Source organism: Dipodomys merriami, unplaced genomic scaffold, assembly GCF_024711535.1.
Source record: "Dipodomys merriami isolate MVZ:Mamm:240054 unplaced genomic scaffold, mDipMer1.0.p SCAF_102, whole genome shotgun sequence".
Classification (NCBI taxonomy): domain Eukaryota; kingdom Metazoa; phylum Chordata; class Mammalia; order Rodentia; family Heteromyidae; genus Dipodomys; species Dipodomys merriami.
The window spans coordinates 776,019-801,151 of NW_027202294.1; the positions used below are offsets into that span (position 1 = coordinate 776,019).

The 25,133-nt window shown below is 44.2% G+C and overlaps 1 protein-coding gene across 6 annotated transcripts in view; it reads left to right on the plus strand.

Moving 5' to 3' along the window:
- The window catches only part of Stn1 (STN1 subunit of CST complex), a 41,465-nt gene extending 20,289 nt beyond the window's left edge, over nucleotides 1-21,176 (plus strand). For 4 of the 6 annotated variants that reach the window (XM_069994076.1, XM_069994067.1, XM_069994090.1 and 1 more), the window contains 5 exons: nucleotides 490-613; nucleotides 2,730-2,904; nucleotides 6,191-6,313; nucleotides 11,024-11,096; nucleotides 16,146-16,428. In XM_069994076.1, the coding sequence (XP_069850177.1) occupies nucleotides 490-613; nucleotides 2,730-2,904; nucleotides 6,191-6,313; nucleotides 11,024-11,096; nucleotides 16,146-16,303 (653 nt within the window). In that variant the 3' untranslated portion in view covers nucleotides 16,304-16,428. Of the gene's footprint in view, nucleotides 1-489; nucleotides 614-2,729; nucleotides 2,905-6,190; nucleotides 6,314-11,023; nucleotides 11,097-16,145; nucleotides 16,429-19,075 lie in introns of those variants that run through there. The other 2 variants (XR_011366395.1, XR_011366396.1) reach the window with 2 other exon arrangements.
- Nucleotides 21,177-25,133: the final 3,957 nt, after the last annotated feature.

Below are 25,133 nucleotides of genomic sequence, written 5' to 3' on the forward strand. Positions count from 1 at the left end.
AGCCTAGCACTCTACCACTTGAGCCACAGCACCACTTCCAGTTTTCTAGTGATTTATTGGAGATGAGAGTCTCACGGACTTTCCAGCCCAGGCTGGTTTTGAACTGCTCTCCTCAGATCTCAGCCTCCTGAGTAGCTGGGATTACAGGTGTGAGGCACTGGCACCCGGTGTGATAGAAATTTCTTAAACACTTAAGTCCATTAAAGTTAAGTGAAAAGAGCAAGTCCCCTGTCATCTCTCCCTCTGCACTTTGCTGGCTGGTTTTGAGCTGGAAATCTCAAGGACAGCTGCTGTTGTTCACCAGTGTCACAGATGAATGATGTACTAGTGCACCTTCCTAGTTCCCATCTACTTCCTGGCCACATCTGACCCTCAGGGGCCTTTGCTCTCTGGGGATGAATGAGAACCATGATCTGCATCTAGACTTCTCCTAACCATGACTTTGACATAGGAAAGATATGCTTTCTGTGTAATTTCTATGTTTGTTAGATAAAGTAAACGATCCAGTGTGGAACACTCAGATTGCAAGGATGCTTGAGCTGCCCCCTCTCTACAGGAAGGTGTATGACCAGCCCTTCTGCAGCCCAGCCCTAGAGAAAGAAGTGGCCATGAGGTAGGTTGTGCCTCAATGCTACTGAAGTGCCAGCAGCAGTACAGCCAGCAGTGAGAGCCAGGTGCTGGGTTGGCCAGGGTTCAGATCTGAAGCATCAGCCTGGGCATGGAAGAGAACTAAGGCATTGTGGATGTCTGTTTCCTCATCTGCAAAGTGAAGATGGTAACAGTACAAATGATCTAGGGCTGTTATAAGAGAATTATATGTATAAGTAAGAGTTATTAAAGGACAAAGGGTGAAAAAGTATTTGAAAGAATATTAGCTAAAATTTTTCCATGTTGGATGAAAACTATAAACTGATAGTTCCAAAACTCTCAGCAAACCCCAAGGAAAGAAACACGAAGAAAACTGCACCAAGGCATATCCTGTCAAAATTTTATGTCATTACACACTGTTAAAGCCAAACCTATACCCCCCAAATACAAAAATGAGACCAATTATTGTTAACCACAGATGATATTTGTATGGGTGCAACAAAGCAAATAATACCCCAGGAGGAATACGATTTTTTTTTTTTTTTTGCTGGTCATGGGGCCTGAACTCTGGGCCTGGGCACTGTCCCTCAGCTCTTCAGCTCAAGGCTAGTACTCTACCACTGGAGCCACAGCGCCACTTCTGGCTTTTTCTGCTTATGTGGTGCTGAGGAATCGAACCCAGGGCCTCATGTATGTGAGGCAAGCACTCTACCACTAAGCCACCTTCCCAGCCCGGAATAAGATTTTTAAAGACATTTGCTACTATGTGGGAAGAGATACAGAGAACTGATAACCCACTTGTGACTTACTAGGGGTCAGATTTGGGAGGGCAGGATGTGGAAGAAGGAAAAAAAGAAAGGTTTTACTATGTTCCCTTTATTTTTTATGGATGCTAAGAATCAAATCCAGGACCTCATGCTAGGCACCTGCTCTTTACTACTGAGCTATATCCTCAGCCTGCCCCACTTTTGTGCCACTGGGGTTTGAATTACTCAGTTGGCTTGCTTGTTTGGCTGGTGCTTTACCACTTGGGCCACACCTTTGGCCCTGCTTTTTGATGGTTATTTTAGAGATGAAGTCTCAAGAGCTTTTCTGCCCAGGCTGGCTTTGAACTGTGATTCTCCAAATCTTTGTCTCTCATGTATCTAGAATGATAAATGTGAGCCACCAGCACCCATTCCTTTCTTTTTTTTAAATGTACAAATATGTTAGAGATTTTTAAAACTATTTTTGAGAAGTACAAATAATACACCTATATAAAATGGGAAATTGTCCCCTTGGTGCTGCTCCCTAGAAGCTCCCAGTGTTCTAAGGCTGCTGTGCATACACAAGTGGGAGTAGTCATGGTAGGTTTGTTGTGTTAGGCTTTGCTTTTTTTTTTTTTTTTTTGGGTCCGGTTGTGGGGCCTGAACTCTGGGCCTGGGCACTGTCCCTCAGCTCTTCAGCTCAAGGCTAGCACTCTACCACTTGAGCCACAGCGCCACTTCCGGCTTTTTTCTTTTTGCTTATGTGGTGCTGAGGAATCGAACCCAGGGCCTTGAGCATGCAAGGCAAGCGCTCTACCACTGAGCCACCTTCCCAGCCCCTAGCCTTTGCTTTTTCAGTTTGTTTTTAGGAAAAATGGAGCTATGTCTTCTGTTCCATTTTCTGCAGCTTGACTTTTTTCTGGTTGTCTTTTATTGTTGGTTTTTTTTTTTTTTTTTTTTTTTTTTTGGTTTGTTTTTGTCAATCCTGAAGTTTGAATTCAGCACGTGCTGGGCAGGTGCTCTACTGCTTGAGCCACACCTAAAGCTCCTGGTGTTTTCCTTAACTTTGTAATAAGGTCTTGCATTTTTGCCCAGGCCATTTTGGACTTCAGTCCTCCTATTTACACTTCTCTGGTAACTAGGATGAAAGGTATGCACCACATGCCTGGTTTTTTGCTTTTGGTTGAAATGGTTGGTTTTTTGTTTATCTTTTTTTTGCCCAGAATGGCCTCAAATTGTGATCTTCCCTACCTCTCTGCCTCCTGGGTAGCTAGGATTATTGGCATGAGCCACTACACAACTACCATTGCATATGTTAGCCAATTTTGTCTATACATACCAAAAAGGAACAAGGGATAAAAGTTATCTGTAGAGCTGTTAAAAACTTTCCCTCAGCGCCAGCAATCCAGGCACTCTGGACCTCACCAGTCTCACTTGTTTGCTGAGTGAGAAAGTCAAAGAATTCCTCGTGGACAAGAGAGTGCAGACCTTCTACCAGCAGGAATTGGAAACTGTAGAGTCCTTGATAGCCCTGGCCAATCAGCCTGTGATTCATACCCACTCGGATCAAGTAAGTGCAGTGTATTTCTGCAAGAATTTTTTTTTCACATGAGACTTTCTGCACAAACCCTGGTTGCTCAGAATTTGAAATGAGGCTGGACTTGCCCTCTTCTCCTTATTACTTAGTCACATTACACTTAATCTTTTAGTAGAAAAATAATAAGTTAAGATCATAGCACCTAGTTGTTAGCACTCACCAAGATAGGTATTTAATCTCAGCATATGTCAAATGAGGGGAACGGAGAAAAGAGGTGGTAATTATCATCTAAGATGATTTATTGATCAGCAAAATGATTCTTGAACTTCAACCCAGGTTATTAATGAATTGTTCTTTCTCAGAATAAGGTGTTAGGAATTTAAAGTCAAGTTGTATTTAGGCTGGTTTGTCAGTAAAAATTTCAAGAACCACTAAAAAATTTTTTCTTTTTCTCAATGGGAAAAAAATGTCCTCATTTAAAAAAATTTTTGTGTTAGAAGTGAACTTATTGTCTATCTGGTATTTATGTATTTGTTTGAAATTAAGATTGACTGGAGACTTTGAGTTTAGGTGTTCCATTTTATTACTACTCTTAGATTTGTTGCCACCAAGACATGACTCATTTATTTTTAAATGATCTCAGCTTAAATGTCATCTTCTTGCCCCCCTCCTCTGCTGTGATTGCCACTTGTCCCTTGCTGTGATCCTGTCACGTTCATGTCTGTGACATCACTGGCATTTACTTGCTTATCCATTCCTCCACCAGAACGTAAAGATCATCAGAACAGAGGCCTTGTCTGCCATCTTCTTTGCTCTCAGGGCCTAGAGTATGGTACATACAGAACTAATTATTTGCTCATTGAAGGAATGAATTTTTTTTCTTAAATTCAGATGTTCCCATAAAGTATAATTAAAAGAAGAGCTGGGTATGGTGGCAAATGCCTGCAATCCCAGACTCAGGTGGGTTATGTAGGAAATTTGTTAAGAGACCAGCCTGGGCTATATACAATAAGACTGTATCTCGTTGTCTGTCTGTCTCTGTGTCTGTCTCTGTCTCTCTCTGTCACACACACACACACAAGAAGCATGTTTCCTTTTCATTCTCACTGACAAGTACACTCATCTCCTGGATAAGCGTCTGATGTATGTACTCTGTGTATATACTAACTATTAGCAATTGTTTCCCTTTTATCCAAATGGAAACATGCTGGAGTATCCTTGACATATACTCTTCATTGAGCAGTGTGCCCTAGAGCTCCTTTTTAAGTACTGCATACAGATTTACAACTATATAATAACCTTTGACTACTATACCAAAAGATTAGTTCGTGTGTGTGTGAGTGGGAGCATGTCGTGTACCAGTTTTGGGGCTTGAACTTAGGACCTGAGCACTGACCTTGAGCTTTTTGCTCAAGGCTAGTGCTCTACTGCTTTCAACCAAAACTCCACTTCTTAGGGTTTTTTTAGTGGTTATTTGGAAATAAGAGCCTTACAGACTTTCTTGCCTGGATGGCTTTGAACAGTTATCCTCAGATCTCAGCCTCTTGAGTAGCTAGGATAAAGGTGTGATTCACCAGCACCCTGCCTAGTTCATATATTTAACTAGTCTCTCCATTCTTGAACTGTTCAGATTATTTTCAGTCTTCCCTCATTACCAACTGGCAAGCAGTTGGTAATTTTATAATAATAATACAAAAATTGTTTTGTGTTCTTCTGGTGGAACATATACCAGATCACCTTCTAGGCCAGATCTCTGCTTCTCAGTTTTAGTTTTGTTCTTGCTCCTAATTACCTCTTCCTGGCAACAGGCTTAGGTGCCCAGTGACCCAGGATTTCATACAGGGAATTGAGGGATAGCATTTCAGAAAACACTCAGGTGGAAGGTGTCACAGTTGAGTGCTTTGTTCTTTGCCAAGGACCGTCCTGCTGTGCGCCTCCCATTGCCCTTCCCCCTCCCCCCCCCACTTAATCATTTAGGGGAGGCTCCAAGCCAAATTGACCTCCTAGGACTTTGATGATTGTTATGGTTTGCAAGGAAACCACTGCCTAATGCTTAGTAAAGCCCACCTTCCCAGAAGCCTGCTCTCCTGTGATGGTTATAATTAACTAGAGAGACTTGAAGGGCAACTCTAGTCAAAATGATCCATGGTGGAGTTTTGACAATGATAACATTCTGAAAAAGCTTAGTGCAGAAAATTGTATCTGTCCAGTGTTGAATATTTAAGGCGAAATGAATGCGGTACTTTATTTGTTTTGTCTTTGGAAACAGTTTTTACATCAATTATGAATTAGTTCGTTCCATTGCTTTGGTTGAGAGGTCAGTGTCATTCAATTAAATTCCATTTAATTGAGCCCTGGGAGACTAAAGATGCTTACAGTGATGGTGAAACCTGAGAGTGTTGGCACTTTCTGTGCTCATACAAGTGAAAGCTTAAAAAAAAAGTCACTGTGCTGTTGTCATAGTTCAGAGGCAGCAGAGCAATTGGGAATGTTTTCTCCTCTCTGTCTCTATTTTTCCATGGCCCTTCTTAGCGAATCCAGAAACGCGATAAGCAGATCTTGCAAAACCATTGTTTCTTTGACAGCTGGATGAATGTTGAGTTTGGGAGTGAAGACTATATATATTTTTCAGGGAGCCGCCCAGTTCCTGACCTGAGCATAGGCGCAACTCATTCAGCCTGCTGCTGCTTTAGCCTGTGAACAATTTCAGTTTCCTGAATCACATGAGTGAATCAGGCATAGCTCTTTTGAAAACATCAGTCAAGATACAGATCCTAGTCAGGAATTGCTGCTGGCTTTTCAGAAGACACAGCTTGCCTTTGGGGCAGGCTGGGAGATGTGTCCTGAGGTTAAATGAGGCAAAGGATTCTGGACAGGAAGTGCCACATACTGTTTATATTTACTAAGAGCCATTCCTGTTGAGTCCTCCTTGTGCACAGCTGAAACTGCTTTTCCTTTCCCAATACTGGGTGCCCTCTTTCTACTACTTGGTCTTATGACGAGAGAGGAGCTATAACCTTTTATGCAAAGGTTGCCCAAGAGCAAACGCAGCTTTCTGATTTAATATCCAATGTCATTGCATTAAACAAACAAATCATAACGAAAGTATGGAACAGTTATCAAGTGTAATCCTACCAGTGCAAACTTCCTGCCCTCCCTAAATATCATCCTGCCTGCTGGCCGGCAGTGCATTTCTGGATCTTGTTGACACAGCAGATTAGAAGCCTGTTTGGCAAAATCATAAACTAGTTGGTCTTGAAAGCTGTTCTTATGTCTGGGAAGATGAGAAACTGATTTTTTTTTCCCCTTCAATATACAGGTGGAATTAAAGAATAACACCACTTCCAAGGCAATTCATAGCATATTTAAGAATGCTATAGAGCTGCTGCAGGAAAAAGGACTTGTTTTCCAGAAAGATGGCAGTTTTGATAACCTGTACTATGTAAGTAATCTGCAATTTAAGAATTTCCCTTTATTGCTTAAGTTACAAATACAGTTATTACTTACAAGTACCTACTTACTGTTTTTTTTTTTGCTGTTGTTAAAAAATCATTAAGAGGTATTAGAAATGCTTCTTTTCTGTAACATCTCTACCACAGTTTTTGTCACAATTATACATATTTTAAAATTTGCTATCTAATCTTTCTGTACATAATAAAAATAAAAGATAACGATATTTTTTTAAAAATCATTAAGAGGGCAGGGAAAGTGGCTCAGTGGTAGAGTGCTTGCCTTGTATGCATGATGCCCTAGATTTGATTCCTTAGTACCACATAAGCAGAAAAAGCCGGAAGTGGTGCTGTGGCTCAAGTAGTAGAGCACTAGCCTTGAGCTGAAGAGCTGAGGGGCAGCGCCCAGCCCAGAGTTCAGGCCTCACCACCAACAAAAAAAAATCAAGAAGATACAGAAAGTCAGAAGTAAAGGTGGCTCCTATCTTTCCCAAGATACTTCTTTTAGGCGTAGATCCTTCTACACATTTACTGTACATTGACAAATGCGCATATATATAATGCATTCTGGTGGTCTTTTTGTTTTACAAAAATATGATTATCTGTGAAATCAGAATTTGTCAACCTCAACACTGGCCAGATGGTTGTCATGGGATGTTCAGCAGCAGGCCTGACTTTATTCGTAACACCTCCACTGTTGAGATAGTCACAAATGTCTCTGGGCATTGCCAACTTGAAAACAATGCTCTAAGTAACATTCCATGAGCTGGATACCAGTGGTTCAAGCCTGTAATACTTGCTACTCAGGAGGCTGAGAGCTGAGGATTACAGTTTGAAGCCAGCCTGGGCAGAAAAGTCCATGAGATTTTATCTCCACTTAACTATCAAAAAAAACAAAAAATGAGAAATGGGACTATGGCACAAGTGGTAGAACACTAGCCTTGAGTAAAAAAGCTCAAGGACGCTGCCTAGACCCTGAATTCAAGCCCCAGGACACACACACACACACACACACACACACACACACACACACACACACACACACACACACACACACACACACACACACACACACACACACACACACACACACACACACACACACACACACACACACACACACACACACACACACACACACACACACACACACACACACACACACACACGTTCTGTAACCTCTTTGATATGAAAATAGCCCTTCCAAGGGCTGGGAAGGTGGCTCAGTGGTAGAGCGCTTGTCTTGCATGCCTGAGGCCCTGGGTTCGATTCCCCAGCACCACATAAGCAAAAAGAAAAAAGCCGGAAGTGGCGCTATGGCTCAAGTGGTAGAGCACTAGCCTTGAGCTGAAGAGCTGAGGGACAGCGCCCAGGCCCAGAGTTCAGGCCCCACGACCGGAACCCCCCCCCCAAAAAAAAAAGAAAAGAAAAGAAAACAGCCCTTCCCAGACAACTTTCCATGGTAGCAGCTCTGAGTCTTCCTCCTTTTTCACATTCTCATGATGATATTTCATTCACTGGGTACTTGCCATAAAGCTTTCCTCACTCCTTTGTGAGGGAAATTTATGGTACTGACACTTTTTTTGGGGGGAGGGGTCTGTTTCTGGGGCTTGAACTCAGAGCCTGGACACTGTCCCTGAGCTTCTTTTGCTCAAGGTTAGTACTCTACCACTTGATCCACAGTGCTACTTCCAGCTTCTTCTGTGTATGTGGAACTGAGGAATTAAGGGTTTCATGAATACTAGGCAAGCACTCTACCACTAGACCACATTCCCAGCCCAAAACTTACAATTGCTTTATTTTATGTGTCTGTGGTGCTGTGGTCAAACTCAGGGCCTTATACATGCTAGAAGTTAGCACTCTACCACTGAGCCACACTCCTAAGCCTGGTACTGTCACCTTTGACTCTCACATAATGTTGCTCTGGCCCCTTCTGCACAACTGTCTTTGTGAATTCAGATTATTATTTCTCTGTAAGATTGACACTCGAAGGAGATTTTCAGGAGCAAAGGAATTGTTGATTAAGCTTTGGGATGACATAGTCCAATCTGATTGGCCTCCCTAAAGGCTGTGCCCATTGACCTCCCAACCAAGAGAACCTGAATGGCTGCTGCTTTGCCTCACCCAAAGTTCTCTTAAAAGCTGAGAGGTGAGTCAGTCACCTTGAGCAGGACTACAGGAGAGTGGGAGAGCAAACTTAAAGATACAGACTACCCAGTACTGCTTGTTTCTCCACCTCTGATCCACTGTTGTGCCAGGGGGTCTAAACAGACCTTTGTCTGCTTCTCTACCAAGTTGGCCAAAAGCCCTCATATAGTAGTGCCCCACTCCAGATGGCCATGTAGGAGTTCTAGATCAGTGTTGTTTCTCAGGACATTGGCACAGCAGCCAAGTTTATTGGTGCTGGGGCTACCACCGTTGGTGTAGCTGATCAGGGGCTGGCATTAGAAAGGTGTTTGGCAGCTTGATCATTGGCTGCTATGCCAGGAATCCAAGAAGCAGCTTTTCTATGCTATTCTGGGCTTTTCTCTGTCTAAGGCCAGAGGGTTCTTGTGTGCACTAGTGCTTGAAGTAAGGTCCTGGGCATTGTCCTTTGGCCTTTTTTTCCCCTCAAGGCTGGCACTCTACCACTTGAGTAACTTCTGGGATTGACAGTCCAGCCTAGCACAAGCGCCATCTCCCTGTGAAGGAATTAGATAGACATGGCAGTACTAGGCAAGGCAGCTCAGCTCCAGCTTCTCCTGGGACACACATTCCCACAGGCTCTAGAGCTGGCCTCCATTAGGGTTTATGGAGAGCAACCCTTCCTGGAGAGCAATAGGCTGTAGCCACCAGGACAAGGTGTGGCAGGGCAGAGCACTTCCTCCTGTGAATCACTGTGAGTTGGTCACCCTCCCCTTCTAGTCATGCCTGCCTTGTAGGCCCAATGTCAACATTGCATTGACTTCTAGTGCTTTCCAGCTTCCTTGTGAGTTGAAAAAACACAGGTGTTATTATGTCCCCTTCTATAAGTCAGGTCCCCCAAGGAGTTCCTGTGCTGTCTCTATAAAGTAGACTTACAGCTGTATGTTTTCAGTCTTCCTTCCTTGTCTTCTACTCTTCCATTCCTTTTCTTTCTTCTTTCTTCCTTTCTTTTTGTTAATAGTGTTTTTGTAATGATGATGAAACTCATTTGGTAGTTGCTTCCCTGCTACCACATCTGGTTGAAAAAGAAACAATTCTAGCTGCCTTCAAGAACAGATGGTGTTTCAATGGATAGGCTAGATTGGCTCCCGACAGTTTGTTCTAACAGGGTTATTTCCTTCTTTTATTTTTCATTGTGCTTAGGGAAAATCAGAAAACTAATGAAATATAACATAAATGTCAGGATCCAGAGGAAGAAGTCCTGGGGTGGAGACCAAAAGGCTTTGATCACTTGATCTTCTCCTAAAGAAGCATATGTATGACAAGTTGGGCACCAGTAGCTCATGCCTGTAATCCTAGCTACTCAGGGGGCTGAGATCTGAGGCCAGCCCACCCAGGAAAGTCTGTGAGACTGTCATCTCCAATCAACCACAAGAAAGCCAGAAATGGCGCCATGGCTCAAGTGGTAAAGCACTTGCCTTGATCTGGAAGAGCTCAAGGACAGCGCCCAGGCCCAGAGTTCAAGCCCCACAACCAACCAAAAAATACACACACACACACACACACACACACACACACACACACACACACACACACACACACACACACACACACACACACACACACACACACACACACACACACACACACACACACACACACACACACACACACACACACACACACACACACACACACACACGATAAGCCTGGAACCAGTGGCTCACACCTGTAATCCTAGCTATCTAGGAGGCTGAGATCTGAGAATCACTGTTCGAAGCCAGCCTGGGCAGGAAAATCCATGAGATGCTTATCTCCAACAAACTACAGCTGAAGTTGCACTGTGGTTCAAATGGTAGAGTGCTTGCCTTGAGCACAAAGAGGCTCAGAGACCGTGTCCAGGTCCTAAGTTCAACTCCCAGGACAGGTAGAAGAAAAAAGATAAAAACTGTGTGTAAAAGTACACATATGTACATGAGTGTCCCCCCCCCCCCCACATACACACATAATCCCAGCTCTCAGAGGCCAGCCTGGGCTACCTGGCAAGATCCTATCTCAAAAGAAAAAAAAAAATCTTAAAGTTAAAAAAAAGAAATGGGGCTGGGAAGGTAGCTCAGTGGTAGCGTGCTTGCCTTGCAGGCCCTAGGTTGGATTCCTCAGCACCACATAAACAAAAAAAGCCAGAAGTGGTACTGTGGTTCAAGTGATAGAGTGCTAGCTGAAGAGCTGAAGGACAATGCTCAGGCCCAAAGTTCAGGCCCCATGACCAAAAAAAAAAAAAAAAGAAAAAGAAAAAAGAAAGAAATGTAAATGTGTTATGAGGTTTAAGGAGAATATTATTCCTTAAAAGTACAGAATTCCAGGTTTTCTTTACCAGCTCTCTGGGAGTGTGCCTTGTACAGTTTCTCTTTAGGAACAGCACTAGTTTGACAGAAGTCCAAGTATCCAAACACTTGGTGTAGGGAAGATGATGATTGGGAAATCTTTGAAAAATGAGCCTGCATGCTAATGTGAAAGTCTGGATGACACAAGCAGGTTAACTAAGGGAATTTCCTCTCTGAATTGTTTTTCCTATTTAGGTAACCAGAGAAAACAAGGACCTGCACAGAAAGATCCACCAGATCATCCGAGAGGACTGCCAGAAGCCAAATCGTAAGTTGCATCAATGGAGAGTAGTCCCCAGTAGGGCTGTTCCCAGGAATTACTGGGGAAGGTAAGGTTCTCTGATCCTCAGTTCCCTCCCTTCTGAGGTGCATGTGAGGCTAACACAGTTGTCCAGACATTGGGTGCACATGAGATTCAACCTTGGAGCTCATTTAAATGTCCAGCACTTACTTCCGGGTCCTGACATTGTAGTTCTGTGGGGTATGGGCTGGGGGGCTTCACAGGTACTTTGCAGGAATTTCAGGACAGTGAGGTAAGTCTCTCCACTAGGGCTCTGTGAGGTCGCCTGGTTTCTCATCTCGCAGTTTTTTGTTCCCCACTTGTCCCATGGCTTTGTACCGAAACCTGACATTCTCCTCACTTCTGACATCAAAGTCTTTCAGTTTGGGGTGGAATGGTTCTAGACATTGCAGTTTATGAATGATGTAATCCAGTCATTTTGGAAGCTGGTAATTTACAAATGAAAATGGCTTAAAAAAAAATTAGGGATTTTGTGGAGTTAGGACAGCCCCTAGTGGTTGGACACCAGAACTGTATCTGGTCTGACAATGAACATGATCGTTTTCATATGAGTTAGAAAAAGAAAACATTAGTTCTGTCTTTTAAGTACTGTGCAAACCAGTCAGTTTTCAAGGTGATGTTTTGCAAGCAGATGCTAGTAATGAGTACTGACTTAGGTTAACAAATAATGATAGAAGAAAAGAGGAAGGTTGTTATGGACCCCGAGCCCCCAAAGCTGTTCTCTTTCTACGCAGACAAGTCTACCTCCAATCTGTATAGCCCAGACGTCCCTGCAGCTTGGATCTGCTCCAGGCTGAGTCAGCTGGGGGAACAGAGCCAGCACTTCTGTCCTGGTGTTTAAGACTCATTGAAGTCAGAGTCCTAAATGGTGTGACAATACATCTTAAACTCAAAGCAGTCTATAATTTTAACATAAGTGCATGGATGTTTTCTTCATTCAGAACAGTATGAACAAACATCCTTTAGTTAAGGGAAAACCTGTGTGTCTTGCACCTTGGGAGCACTTGACAGCTTGAATGGGACTCTTCCCCCTGTTGGGGAGAGAAGGTGCTCCCAGGATACCATCCCACATCCCAGGGTCCCTGGCCATAGTCTTAGATTGGTTTGGATTAGACATGGTTTAAAGCCTGGTGTGACACAAATGAACAAAATTAATTTCTTAGGAAGACCTGACAGCTTCAGATGATTGGAGACCCAGTAAAAGTAGCAGGTTTTATATCTGCCCCAGGCCAGAAGCATACACAAGGACTAGCTCTGCTACTCAGACTGTATATAGAAGCCTGTAAAACCCAGAAGCCAATTAGCTGCCACTAATAAACTCCCAAGATGAATTCTGGAGCCTGGGTAGCAGGCTCCAGCGAAAGACTTCATAGGGACTACCATGACATCAGCTGCAAACCACTCTTTTTGTATTGCCATAATCTGTATTGCCAGTACATTAAAATTAGTCTGAGAGGGCTGGGAAAGTGTCTTAGTGGTTGCGTGCTTGCCTAGCATGCATGAAGCCTTGGGTTCAATTCCTTAGTACCACATACACAGAAAAAGCTGAAAGTGGCTCAAGTGGTAGAGTGCTAGCCTTGAGCAAAAGAAGCTCAGGGACAGTGCCCAGGCCCTGAGTTCAAGCCCCAGGACTAGCAAAAAAAAAAATCTGAGTCAGGCATGGTAGCTCAGAATTATCATCATCATCCCAGCTTAGACAAAACTTAACAAGCCCCCTACCCCCCACACCTCTAAAAAATAAGCCATGTCTTGAAGACACTAATTTGTTATTCCAACTATAGGCAGCATAAGATTATGGTCTGAAGTAGGACCCAGGGCAAAAAAAATGTGACCCTATCTAGAAACCAGTCTAAAGTAAAAAAGAACTGGGGCCAGGTGCTGGTGGCTTACAACTGTAATCCTAGCTACTCAGGAGGCTGAGATCTGGGGATCATGGTTCAAAGCCAGCCCAGGCAGGAAAGTCCTTGAGACTCTTATCTCCAATAAACCACTCAGAAAACTGGAAATGGCGCTGTGGCTTAAGTAGTAGGGCGCTAGCCTTGACCTAAAAAGCTGAGGGACAGCACCCAGGTCCAGAGTTCAAGCCCCATGACCAAAAAAACCAAATAGATCTGGGGATGTGGCTCAAGTAGTAGTACACTTGCCTGGCAAGTGTGAGGCCCTGTGTTCAAACCCTAATACTGACAAAAAATTCTGAATAATAACTGTGCATCATTAAAAGTGCAAATTCACACACAGAAAAGTCAGATTTCCTCCCAGCAACAAGCCCCACGCTCTGTTCCCCTTTCCAGAGGCTCAGTTGTTCTACTTCTTGCATATTCTTCTAGAAATGATGGATACACTTCCAGGGATACTTGTAGAGTTTATCCTACATTGTCCTACTACTTGTGGTTGACAGCCAATTCTAGCTTCTTAGAGTTATTTGATAATAGTACTACACATGCAAAGGGGCCTCAGCTTTCTTAGTAGCTTCATAACATTCCACATATGTCCCAAGGATTACAAAACCATTTTCCTTTTAAAAATTATTTTTTGTTTAAATGGTACTGAGGAATTGAACCCAGGGCCTCATGCATGCTAAGCAAGCACTCTACCACTAAGCCACATTCCCAGCTCCATACAAGACTACTTCTTTCACCATCCCTACCGGGCCTTTAGTTCATGTCTCCCTTTGATATAATAAGCATTGAAGTTTTTCTAGTCAGGGTAATCAGTGGAAGGACCTGAGCTCTTGAGTCATTTCTGAGTATCTCAGGAAGAGTGTGCTCATCTAGCCACATTAGGTCTCTAAAGGACAGAGAAGGGTTCATTTGACATCCTACCGCCATTCATCTGGGAGGACACTTTTTGAACCATCTTACCAAACCTCATTGTGAAGAAATGGCTTCAGGCCTGAGGCTGTCAATGTCACTGTGTAGTGCTCCACAGATGCCAGCCCTGAGCATCTCAGCCCTGAGCACTTGGACCTCACAAACTAAGATGAAAGCTCAGTAGCCCTGAAATTCCTAGTGCGGGCTCTCTGCGACCTGCAGAGCTTTGCTAAGCCCTTCTCCACCCTCCCCACCTTGTTATTGGCTTTTCTTCTCTGAGTTTTGAGTCTGTAGCTCCTTTTGGCAGGACAGAGCTAGCTGCATGCCTCCCCTTAGGTTATGGTGTAACATGGAGTCACCTGCTGCAAGCCCCTTTTCCTTCTTACAACCACCTGGAGGAGTAGGTAGTCTTAGTCCAGTGGGCTACTCAGCCCCAGTCATAGCAGAAGGACTTACTTCTTTAGGCATGCTCTGTGTGCTCCTCAGTGGTCAGTTCTATACTTGCAGTAGGCATCTACGAAATCTTTATGTAGTAAATGATATGGACAGTTAAACTGGCTGAGAGGCGTTATGAGGAGACACAGCCACTAGAGGTCACAGTTCAGCACATCATTTTAGCCCAAGACCTTAGAGATGGCAAGGACCTCAGTTGTCTCTGTGTCCCAGTGGCTAGGAGAAAATTGAGGCCTGAGGATACCATGACCTGCCCAAGCTATGAAAGCACACAAGTGTCAAACTGCTTTCTTGGTACTGTGATACCTCTGTGAGCATCTTCCAGGGCATTTGTCACCTAAAAACAGCATGCAGAGACAGCAGAGCGGCTATGTGCCAGATGCTCCTCATAGCCCTGCTGTCTCACAGGAAGAGTCAGCTTCAGTGACAGGGCTGACTTTACTTCAGAAGCAGAAATAGTATTTTATGTCATGATGCAACCCTTATATAATTCCAGTGCCTAAGGTGTTCATATGAATTAAAATCACAAAATAATTCTAATTATAATGCGTGGATCTTACAATTTTTCTTTTTCCTTCTTTTTTTTTTTTGGAGGGAGTACTGGGGATGAGCTCAGGACCTTGGCACTTGGCAGGCAAGTGCTTAATCGGTTGAATCACACCCCCACTGTTTTGACTCTTTAGACTGCATTTCAGATAGGGTCTCACAGTTTTGCTTGGGCCAGCCTCACATCTCAGTCCTCCTACCTCTGCCTGTTGAGTAGCTGGAATGTTACCAGCCTAGCCTCCAACCACAGTACTTCTATCTCTGCTTCCCAAATAGTTGGGATTATAGGCAGGAACCACCATGCCTGGCCCTGTAATTTTTCCATTCTAGTCTATTTTAGTCTGAGTGGTAAGAAAAAGAATGCTAATCACAAGCCACAAAAATTAATTTCATACTCCCCTAATGGTCACAACCCACAGTAGGAAAACCACTAGTATAAATCGTTGGTTTAACCAAGGCAGGGAGTTACTAACCCTCAGCTTTCATCATTGTAGAGCAAGTGGCCTTGGTAGAGGGCAAGAGGTTACTAGACTATAACTGTCACAGGCGAGACTGGATGGAAGCCAGGCATGAGAATAGGCCAAAGTCAAGTAAGAAGCCCTTCTCCCTGTGACAGTCCCATGCAATCAGGGATCCAGGAGAGACCAGCTCTATTGAATCCCAGGAGACCACATCTGGGAAGCCAGTGGTTGTGCCCTGCAAGTGTGACATACCAAGCACTGAAAATCTGTTCAGTTATAGATATAAAATTACTGTTTGGAATCCTTGAAGGTTGAAGGTCAGAGGCTCTGAGCAATGGGTCGTCCATGTTATTGTGGACATAAAGGATCTTGGAGCAGAATTTTGTTTTGGTTTTGTGATCATCTGGACCAGTGTATCTCAGAGGTTCAGTCGTGGGGCCTGAACTCTGGGCCTGGGTGCTATCCCTCAGCTCTTCAGCTCAAGGCTAGCGCTTTACTACTTGAGCCACAGCACCACTTCCGGCTTTTTTCTTTTTGCTTATGTAGTGCTGAGGAATCGAACCTAGGGGCCTCATGCATGCAAGGCAAGCGCTCTACCACTGAGCCACTTTCCTAGCCCCGCATCTCAGATTTTCATGTGCACAAGAATCCTTTAGAGATCTTATAAGAGGCAAGTGCTGGTTGGGGATGGTTAGAGAAGAGCCTGACAGTCATGTCCAAGCTGAACTACTGCCTTCTTCCTGCAGACATGGAGAAGGGCTGCCACTTCCTGCACATCTTGGCCTGTGCACGCTTGAGCCTCCACCCGGGCCTGAGCGAGGCTGTGCTGCGGCAGGTGCTTGAGCTCCTGGAGGACCACAGTGACGTCGTTAGCACCATGGACCACTACTACATGGCCTTCTGAGCAGAACCTGCAGAGTGGCTGAATAACGGGACAAGGTGGTGCTCAGCACAGAGCCAGTGCTAACCAGTGTGCCTGCAGGTGGTTCCCTCATAGTAGACTATAAAATACAATCTATTTCAGAATGAGATTTGGCTACTGTATCCTTGGACTGTGATGATGTTCATTTCAGTCAGTCATGCCATAAGAAAATCTTCCTCGCAGCTGGGAGCTGGTGGCTCGTGTCTGTAATCCTAGCTATTCAGGAGGCTGAGATCTGAGGATTGTGGTTTGAAGCTAGCTCAGGCAGGAAAGGTAGTGAGATTCTTATCTCCAACTAACCATCAGAAGTGGAGCTGTGGCTCAGAGTGGTAGAACACTAACCTTGAGTAAAAGAGCTCAGGGACAGGGCCCAGGCCCTGAGTTCAAGCCCCACAACTGACAAAAAAAAAAAAAAGATAAAAGAAGTCCTTTCTTGCATACCTCTTGGCTGGACTGGCCATCACTCATGATGTAGAACAGGAGTGAAGGGTGTTGGTGGCTTAATCCCTATGACTGTTCTGACAGAGAGTGTGTGCCTAATAGAGAGACTATAAGAAGTGAAGAGCCTGGGGGCTGGGAAGGTGGCTCAGTGGTAGAGCGCTTGCCTTGCATGTCTGAGGCCCTGGGTTCGATTCCTCAGCACCACATAAGCAAAAAGAAAAAAGCCAGAACTGGCGCTGTGGCTCAAGTGGTAGAGTGCTAGCCTTGAGCTGAAGAGCTGAGGGACAGCGCCCAGGCCCAGAGGTCAGGCCCCATGACCGGACCCCCCCCCATAAAAAAGAGAAGTGAAGAGCCTGTGGCCAGAGCACACAGCCCTAAAACTTTGAGACTTCAGGCTATCAAATCCATCCCTACAGGCCTCTACTGGAGGCTAACAACTGGCATAGAGATGTAGCTTTCAGACCTGGGTTACTGCTGTCTTCAGACCCCCAGCGGATAGGAGTACATAGGGATCTGAGGCATGGCTGGTCATTTTTCTTCTGTGCTCACAGAAGCACATGTCCCAATGCATGGTCCCTGTTTTCCCTGAAGGCAGCAGAGTCTATCAGCCAGTTTCCTGGCAGACGGTAAATATTATTTTCAAGGTTGCTGCTGAGTGAGCAGACAAAGACTACATATGTGTCCAGACAGGTGAGGCAGTCATGCTTTTTCTCAGAATGACAAGGTAAAGGAAAAGCATCTGAAGTATGTAGTAAGCTTGTTCTAACAGCAAACGACAAATCCAGCCAGCAAAAATAAAAGTGTGGAGAAAGATTTGGAGTTAATTATAGTCCTTGCACTGAAGGCACCTCAGCCTTCATCTACTGTTCTGGCTCTTGACATGCTCAAGTCTCAGTGACCCAGCTAGAGGTCCTGCAGGCCCAAGAGCTGTTTTGCCCTTTGTGGACAAGCCTTTTTCTACATTCAGTCCAGCTTCAGCTGATGTAGCAAGCAGAGAGCTAGCACTGGCAGATCACTTTTTGTCCTAGACTTTCTGCTCTGACCCAAAACTCTAGCAACATTTAATGGTGATGATTCCCACAGCTGTTCTACAGTTTCCCCACATTTGAAATAGTATCCCAGAATAATATCCCACTATTCTTCCTCCAGGTCAGGAACTGTTCTGTGTTGAATTCATGTTTTATTAATGGGGTTTCCTGGAAGGTAATATAGAATTAGAATGTGATAAAGGCATATCCTGGCACAGAGCATCTCCATCCTAGAGGTTCATATCCAGGAGACAATATGAAAGAGTAAATACACAAGATGCCCATTGTCGCTGGCTATAGTGGCCCAGCCTAAAATCCCAGCTATGCTAGATATAGAAATTGGGAGGATCTTGATTACATGCTAGCCTAGACAAAAAAAAAGTTAATGAGATCTATCTCATTAAAAAAGGCACTGGTGGCTCACCCTGTAATCGTAGCTACTCAGAAGGTTGAGATCTGAGGATCTCGGTTCAAAGCCAGCCCAGGAACGATAAAGTCCATAGACTTTATCTCCAATTAACCACCAAAAAACTAGAAGTGGTGCTGTGGCTCAAGTGGTAGAGTGCTTGCCTTGAACTGAAGAGCTCAGGGACAGTGCCCATGCCCAGAGTTCAAGCACCACAATGGATGGAAGGAAGGAAGGAGAGGAAAGGAGAGGAGAGGAGAGGAGCTGGGTACTGGTGACTCATGCCTGTAATCCTAGCTATTCAGGAGGCTGAGGTCTGAAGATCTCGGTTCAAAGCCAGCCAGGGCAGGAAAGTCCATGAGACCATCTCCAATAAGTGACACTATGGCTCAAAGTGGTAGAGACTAGCCTTGTGCAAAAAAGTTCAGCACCCAGGCCTGAGTTCAAGCCCCACAACTGACCAAAAAAAAAAAAGATGTAGCAGGAGGATATTATTTTCATAAAGCACTACACCTACATCTAATGGGAAGAAAATAGAGTTGTAGACCTATTTATATAGTATACAGCCATTGAGCTAAAGCTGAATGTATATAGATATCTGTATTGTGTATTTCTGCATGTACATATTTATAAATGCAGCATATTGTACACAGCTATGTAGTGGGTCACCCCCATAGAAATAGTTTCTATACTTTTAGAACACCACACTGCCTGGCTGCACTTTCTCCTTGACTCAGCCCTCTCTCCCTGAGGGCTCAGGGTGCAGTTAGTTGCAGACCTTGTTTCTGTCTAGTTCATTCCTTGGGGTGTCACAGCCTTAGGGGTTGTACCATCTATATGTTGTCCTCCCTCCTAGCTTGCCTGTTCCCCCACCCTCAGATTCCTGAGTCCAACCCGTCTACTGACATCAAGAACTTCATCCACCAAAAGCCAGGCTCCTGATCACTCCTGACCTCCAGCTTGCTCCTTCAGAAGTTTTCCATGATCTGGGAAAAGGTAGCTCCATTTTCCAGTTGCTCAGGTCAAATCCATTGATTTCTTTCTCATACCCACTCCAGCCTGTGTACAGATCCTGTGATGTTGACACTCTCAGAGGCTTTGGCATCGCACTCCAGATAGGAGTCCAGACATCACAGTGCTCAGGGAGGTTCTGTTCCACCTGGCCACCTTGCTGTCCCCTCACCACTCTGCCCAGAGTGCTCTTCCTTGAGATAATCACATGATATGTCTTCCTTCCTCTTGTTCAGGTATCCCCTTCTCAGTGAGGCTTGCCTCTGGTTTCTACTAGTCCTAACCAACCCCTTTTTCCTCTTTCCTGGGACACAGTCCTTAGCTTTATTTTGCCCAAAGTACTTATAACTGCCTGCTATGCTCAGTATGTGCTGTGTCCCCAGTAGAAGGAATGCTACATGAGGCCAGAAGACACTGTCTCTCTCTCTGTCTCCCTCCATCTCCCTCTCCATCTCCCTCTCCATCTCTGTCTCCGTCTCCCTCTCTCTCCCTCTCTCCTTCCCTCTCTCTCTCTCTTTTCTCTCTCTCCCTCTCCCTCTCTCTCTCTCTTTCTCCCTCTCTCTTTCTCTCACCCTCTCCCTCCCTCTCCCCCTCCCCCTCCCCCCTCTCTCTCTCTGTCTTCTCCCGGTTAATTGGAGAAGAGTATCACATATTTGTCTGATAGTTCATTCTGGCTTAATGATCCTCCTGTCTCAGCCTTCTAAGTGCCAAGATAAGCATATGCTGGCCATACCCTGCTTGGGTACTTTTAAATTAACTCTCTGTGCTTGGTATTTTTGTAATTAGAAAGTATCATCTGTATATACCTATTTCCTGCTCCTCACTCCCTAAATTATAAGTAAGCCAAGAATGCAATATGTCTTTCTTCTACAGCATGTAAGGACTGAGAAGCTAACAGAAGCTCTTGGAAAGTGTTCTGGAGCTAACTGCAGGCATTCACTGCTTGTGTAGGATGCCTCTGAGAGAGAGGGACCCGGAGCCAGCCTCCTCCAGCTCTTTGTAGGCATCCATCAGGGTGTGGACACACATGTAGTTTATGGAGCCAAGAAGACAAATGGTGCTACTGTCTGAGGACTTGTTTGAAGATCCATGATTACCCCATCTGGTAAGCCACCAGTGTTCCTCATCCCTCGAAGACACTTCTTTGTAATTATTCCCCTGTGATGGTGTGCCAGGACACTGGCCGGGAAAACCAAGTGGAATGAAGTCCATTCAAAGATGAGGAGTCTAAGACTCAATGTAGAAGACTGAAACCAAGCAAACTTAGAATTTTCCACTGGCAGAAACATCTCTACTTTCTTATTAATGTGGTTTTGCTCCCACAAGTGGCTTCAAGAGCAGTTTTCCCCCGAGAAACATTGTTTCCTTGCTAAATTTACATGAAGCTTATAGCACACTCAGACCATGATGTGGCTTTGCTGGAGACATCAGCAGGAGACACTGGGGAAGAGTGAACCACCCGCAGGGGGATGGTGGTGGGACAAAGACCCTCATGCCTGAGTTCTGGTGTATATGGCATTCTACTGGCAGAGCAGCTGATTGTGAGCCTACATTCTTCTGAATAGGTCTACATTGTCATCCAGAAATGTAATTCAGCCTGTAATTACTGTACTTTGGCCATCTCTCATTGCCTGTTAACCTCTGCCATATTTATTAAAAGCAAACAGAAAAGTCACGCACAAGGGTCTATGTTCACAAGAATTCTAAATCAAACTCTGAATTCCTCTATGTCTAAATTCTATAATTTTCCTGCTGTGACTTAAAAGTGAGCCCTAAGTTAGTATGACTTTAAATGGGTTACCACATGCTCATGATTTTATGTTTGTTTTTGTACTGGGTTGAAATCTAAGTCCAATTAAAAATATACTTCTATTAAAAAAAGAAATTAACAGTTTCATTTTGGAACATAGAGGAACTTTGAAGAGCACATGATAGGTCTAGGTTTGTTTTTTAGATGGTGACAATAAAGTAGTGTCTCTTGATTCAGGTAAAAAATCTGGGTTTGAAGTGTCCTGTATAAGTCACTTCTGGTAGGTCCGCCAGATGGTCCTTGGTAAATCAGAATCACCATGAAGAAATAAGTTTCTAAGCTGGGCACCAGTAACTCACGCCTATAATCCTAGCTAGCAGGAGGCTGAGATCTGAGAATCATGGTTCAAAGCCAGCCCAGGCAGGAAAGTCCATGAGACTTATCTCCAATTAACCACCAGAAAACCAGAAGTGGTGCTGTGGCTTAAGTAGTAAGAGTGCTAGCCTTGAGCTGAACAGCTCAAGGACAGCGTCCATGACCAGCAAAAAAAAAAAAAAAGGTAAGTTTCTGCTCTTTAGGGAATCTATTTTAATGAATAAAAATGTTTTAATTATGTACCATTTATTAGTATCATGATATATTAATAGCGTATCTATCATATCTAATATTTCAGTGGTTTAAAATTGCTTGAACCAAGCTAGGCACTAGTGGCTCACACCTGTAAACCCAATTACTCAGGCAGCTGAGATGTGAGGATTCCATTTTCAGCTAGCTCAAGCAAACAAATCTGCAAGATTCTTATCTCCAGTTAACATGCGAAAAGCTGGAAGTGGAGTTGTGGCTCAAGTGGTATAGCACCAGTCTTGAACAAGAAAGCAAAACAAGAGTATGGGGCTCAGAGTTCAAGTCACAATAACAGCACAAAAAGAAGAAAGAATTACTTGAAACAAAGAGTTGAGAACATGTCCACACAAAAACTTGTATATGTATGTTCACAGCAGAAACTCTAATAAGCAACCCCAAAAGTACGTTGTCTAATGAATGAGCATCCATGCAACAAAATATTCTTCGGCTTTAGGAAGGAATGAAATTCTTTTGTATATTTTTTTATTGTAACGATGGTGTACAGAGGCATTACAGTTACATGAGCAAGGTAATGAGTTCATTTCCTATTGAGCATTGTTGCCTCCTCCTTTGTTTTCCCCCTACCATCCCTTTCCTTCCACCTCCACAAATATCCCCTCCCCTCCCCGCCCCCCCCCATCCAGCCAAAGTTGTAAAGTTCATTTTCAACATAGTGATTTGTAGGAATGAAATTCTTGCACAAATGGGAGATGCAAAGTCATCCTGTGCAGGAAGAACCCCAATGACTATGCTAAGTCAAGAAGCCAGACACAAAAGGCAAATCTACTGTATGATTCCATTTATATGAACCATCCAGAAAATAGGCTAATCCTTAGAGGACAAAGTAGGTGAGTGGTTGGGAGGCATAGGGAATGGGGTGGTAGAGGCTTGTTTTGGGATGACAGACATGTTCTAGATCTAGATAGTGGTGATAGGTTTTACATAACAGAAAATGCCTGAGTTGAGTCTAGGTTGGGATTCCTCACATCATTGTGGCTAGGTTCCTAAGGGCAAACAGCTCCAGAGAGCATGAGCTAGATGGAAATTGTATGGCCATTTTGTGTAGCCCAGAAACCACAGTGTCGTTTCTGTGGCATTCAAATTGTCAAAACTGTCACAAAGTTCTACCCTGGCTCAATAGGGGAGTAACATTAGGTTCTAAAAGGACACACAGACAGACCAGGAATAATAATCTGGTCTTTTTTTTTTTCCTGATCAGTTGCTGGGCTTGAACTCAGGACCTGTGCTGTGTCTCTGAGCTTTTTTTGCTTAAGGCTAGCACTCTACCACTTACCACTTTGTTTGTACCAGTCCTAGGGCTTGAACTCAGGGTCTGGGCACTGTTCCTGAGCTTTATTGCTTAAGTGCTCTAACACTTCCAGCTTCTGTGGTGTTAATTGAAAATAAGTCTCATGGACTTTCCTAACTGGGCTGGACTTGAACCCTAATCCTCAGATCTCACCTTCCTGAGTAGCTAGGATTTCTGGCATGAGCCACCCCCCCCCCCCCCCCGGGTTGTGGAGCTTGAACTCTGGGCCTGGGCGCTGTCTCTCAGCTCTTCAGCTTGAGGCTAGTGCTCTACCCCTAGAGCCATAGCACCACTTCTGGCTTTTTCTGCTTTATGTGGTGCTGAGGAATCGAACCTAGGGCCTCATACATGCAAGGCAAGCACTCTACCACTGAGCCACCTTCCCAGCCCTTCTAAGATTTAAGACAGTGTCTTAAACCTTAAGACAGTGTCTTACTGTGTAGTCCGGACTGTCTGAACTGATGATCCTTCTGCCTCACCTCCTGAGTAAGGGAATTTTCAGATATGCACCACCATGGTTAGCTTCAGTGATCTAAGAACTAGTCACAATATTGCCAATTCAGACTTCTCATAGACCAGATACCCTTCAGCACTGCTTCAGTGACACAGCTAGAGGAGGAGGGCTTTCACATTGTGCTATTTGTTGTGCTGTATTTATTCTAATATAAATTTACTTTATTTTAGTACAAATTAGCTTTCAACATATAACATTATGTAGGATAACATGGAACTATTAGCATGGGTTTTGGTTTTCCTGGATTTCATTCCTTCTTTGCAAGTAGAATGCCACTTTGCCTCAGGATAGTTTGATTTAGGAGCTGAATTCAAAAGTTGTAAATCTAGCAGATGTTTTTGGGAAACTGGATCCTGGGGAGGGATTGGAGATGAATGGTCCCCAGGCCCTGCAGCCTGTGCTGCCCTCCTGGTGGTCCTGTGGCAGGTGGCAGAATGGCAAGACTTCTGTAGAGAGCTTGTGTTGTCACTTGGGGCTAGTTCCTCAGCCTAGGATCCCCAGTTTTACAACATTCCCAGGCCTAAACCTCCTCCCTGAGGGACAAGCAGGCAGAGGCCTGGGCTCAGAATGGTGGCCCTATCCCTATTTTCCATATTCTGTGGGTCTTCCCATCCCCTAGGAAAGGGAGAACTTGCCTCATCCTGCTACTGCCATTGGAACTTTCCTGTCAGAACAGAGGATTAGGGATCACATCTAGGTTAGTTGAAATAAAGGACAAAAAAAGAGCCCAAGTGTGGCAAATGCCTATAATCACATATACTCAGGAGGCAGAGATAAGGAGGATGCAGTTTGTTGCCAGCCAAGGCAGAAAGTAGGACCCACATCTCAACCAACAAGTCTGGCATGATAGCACATATCTGTAATCTTAGCTACACAGGAAGCATAGGTAGGAAGATGTAGGTCTAAAGCTAGATCAGGACAAAAATATGAGACTATATGAAAAATAGCTAGAGCAGAAAAGGGCTAGGGGTGTGGCTCAAGTGGTAGAACACCTTCCCACTAAGTGTGAGACCTTGAGTTCAAACCCCAGTGTAGTTTCAAGCCAGGCCTACCTGAGCTTTAGAAGTAAAATTCATAAAGTGCTACAGTTAGAATAAATCAAGGTGGGGGGAGGGGGGGTGGCTGGGAAGGTGGCTTAGTGGTATTGTGCTTACCTAGCATGTATGAAGCCCTAGGTTTGATTCCTCAGTACCACATAAACAAAAAGCCAGAAGTGGCTGTGTAGCTCAAGCAGTAGAGTGCTAGCCTTGAGCACAGAGAAGGTCAGGGACAGTGCTCAGGCCCTGAGTTCAAGCCCCAGGACTGGCCAAAAAAAATAAATAAATCAACGTGAGTATTAGAACAGGGTCCTTCTCACCCACTTGCCTTCCTGGATGATCTCTTGAGTAGGCAATGAAGAGCTGACACCACATCATGGTTCCAGGCCCGTTGCTTATAACCCTTCCACAAGAGTATAGCAGGGCTGGGAAGGTGGCTCAGTGGTAGAACGCTTTGCCTTGCATGCCTGAGGCCCTGGGTTCGATTCCCCAGCACCACATAAGTAAAAAAAAAAATATATATATATATATATGTAAATATATATATGTAAATATATATATAAGTATATATATATGTAAATATATATATATGTAAATATATATATAAGTATATATATATATACATACACACCAGGCTCACAAAACACCTGGAAATCACTGCCTCAGAAGCCAGGGGAGGAAAATGTGGTAAG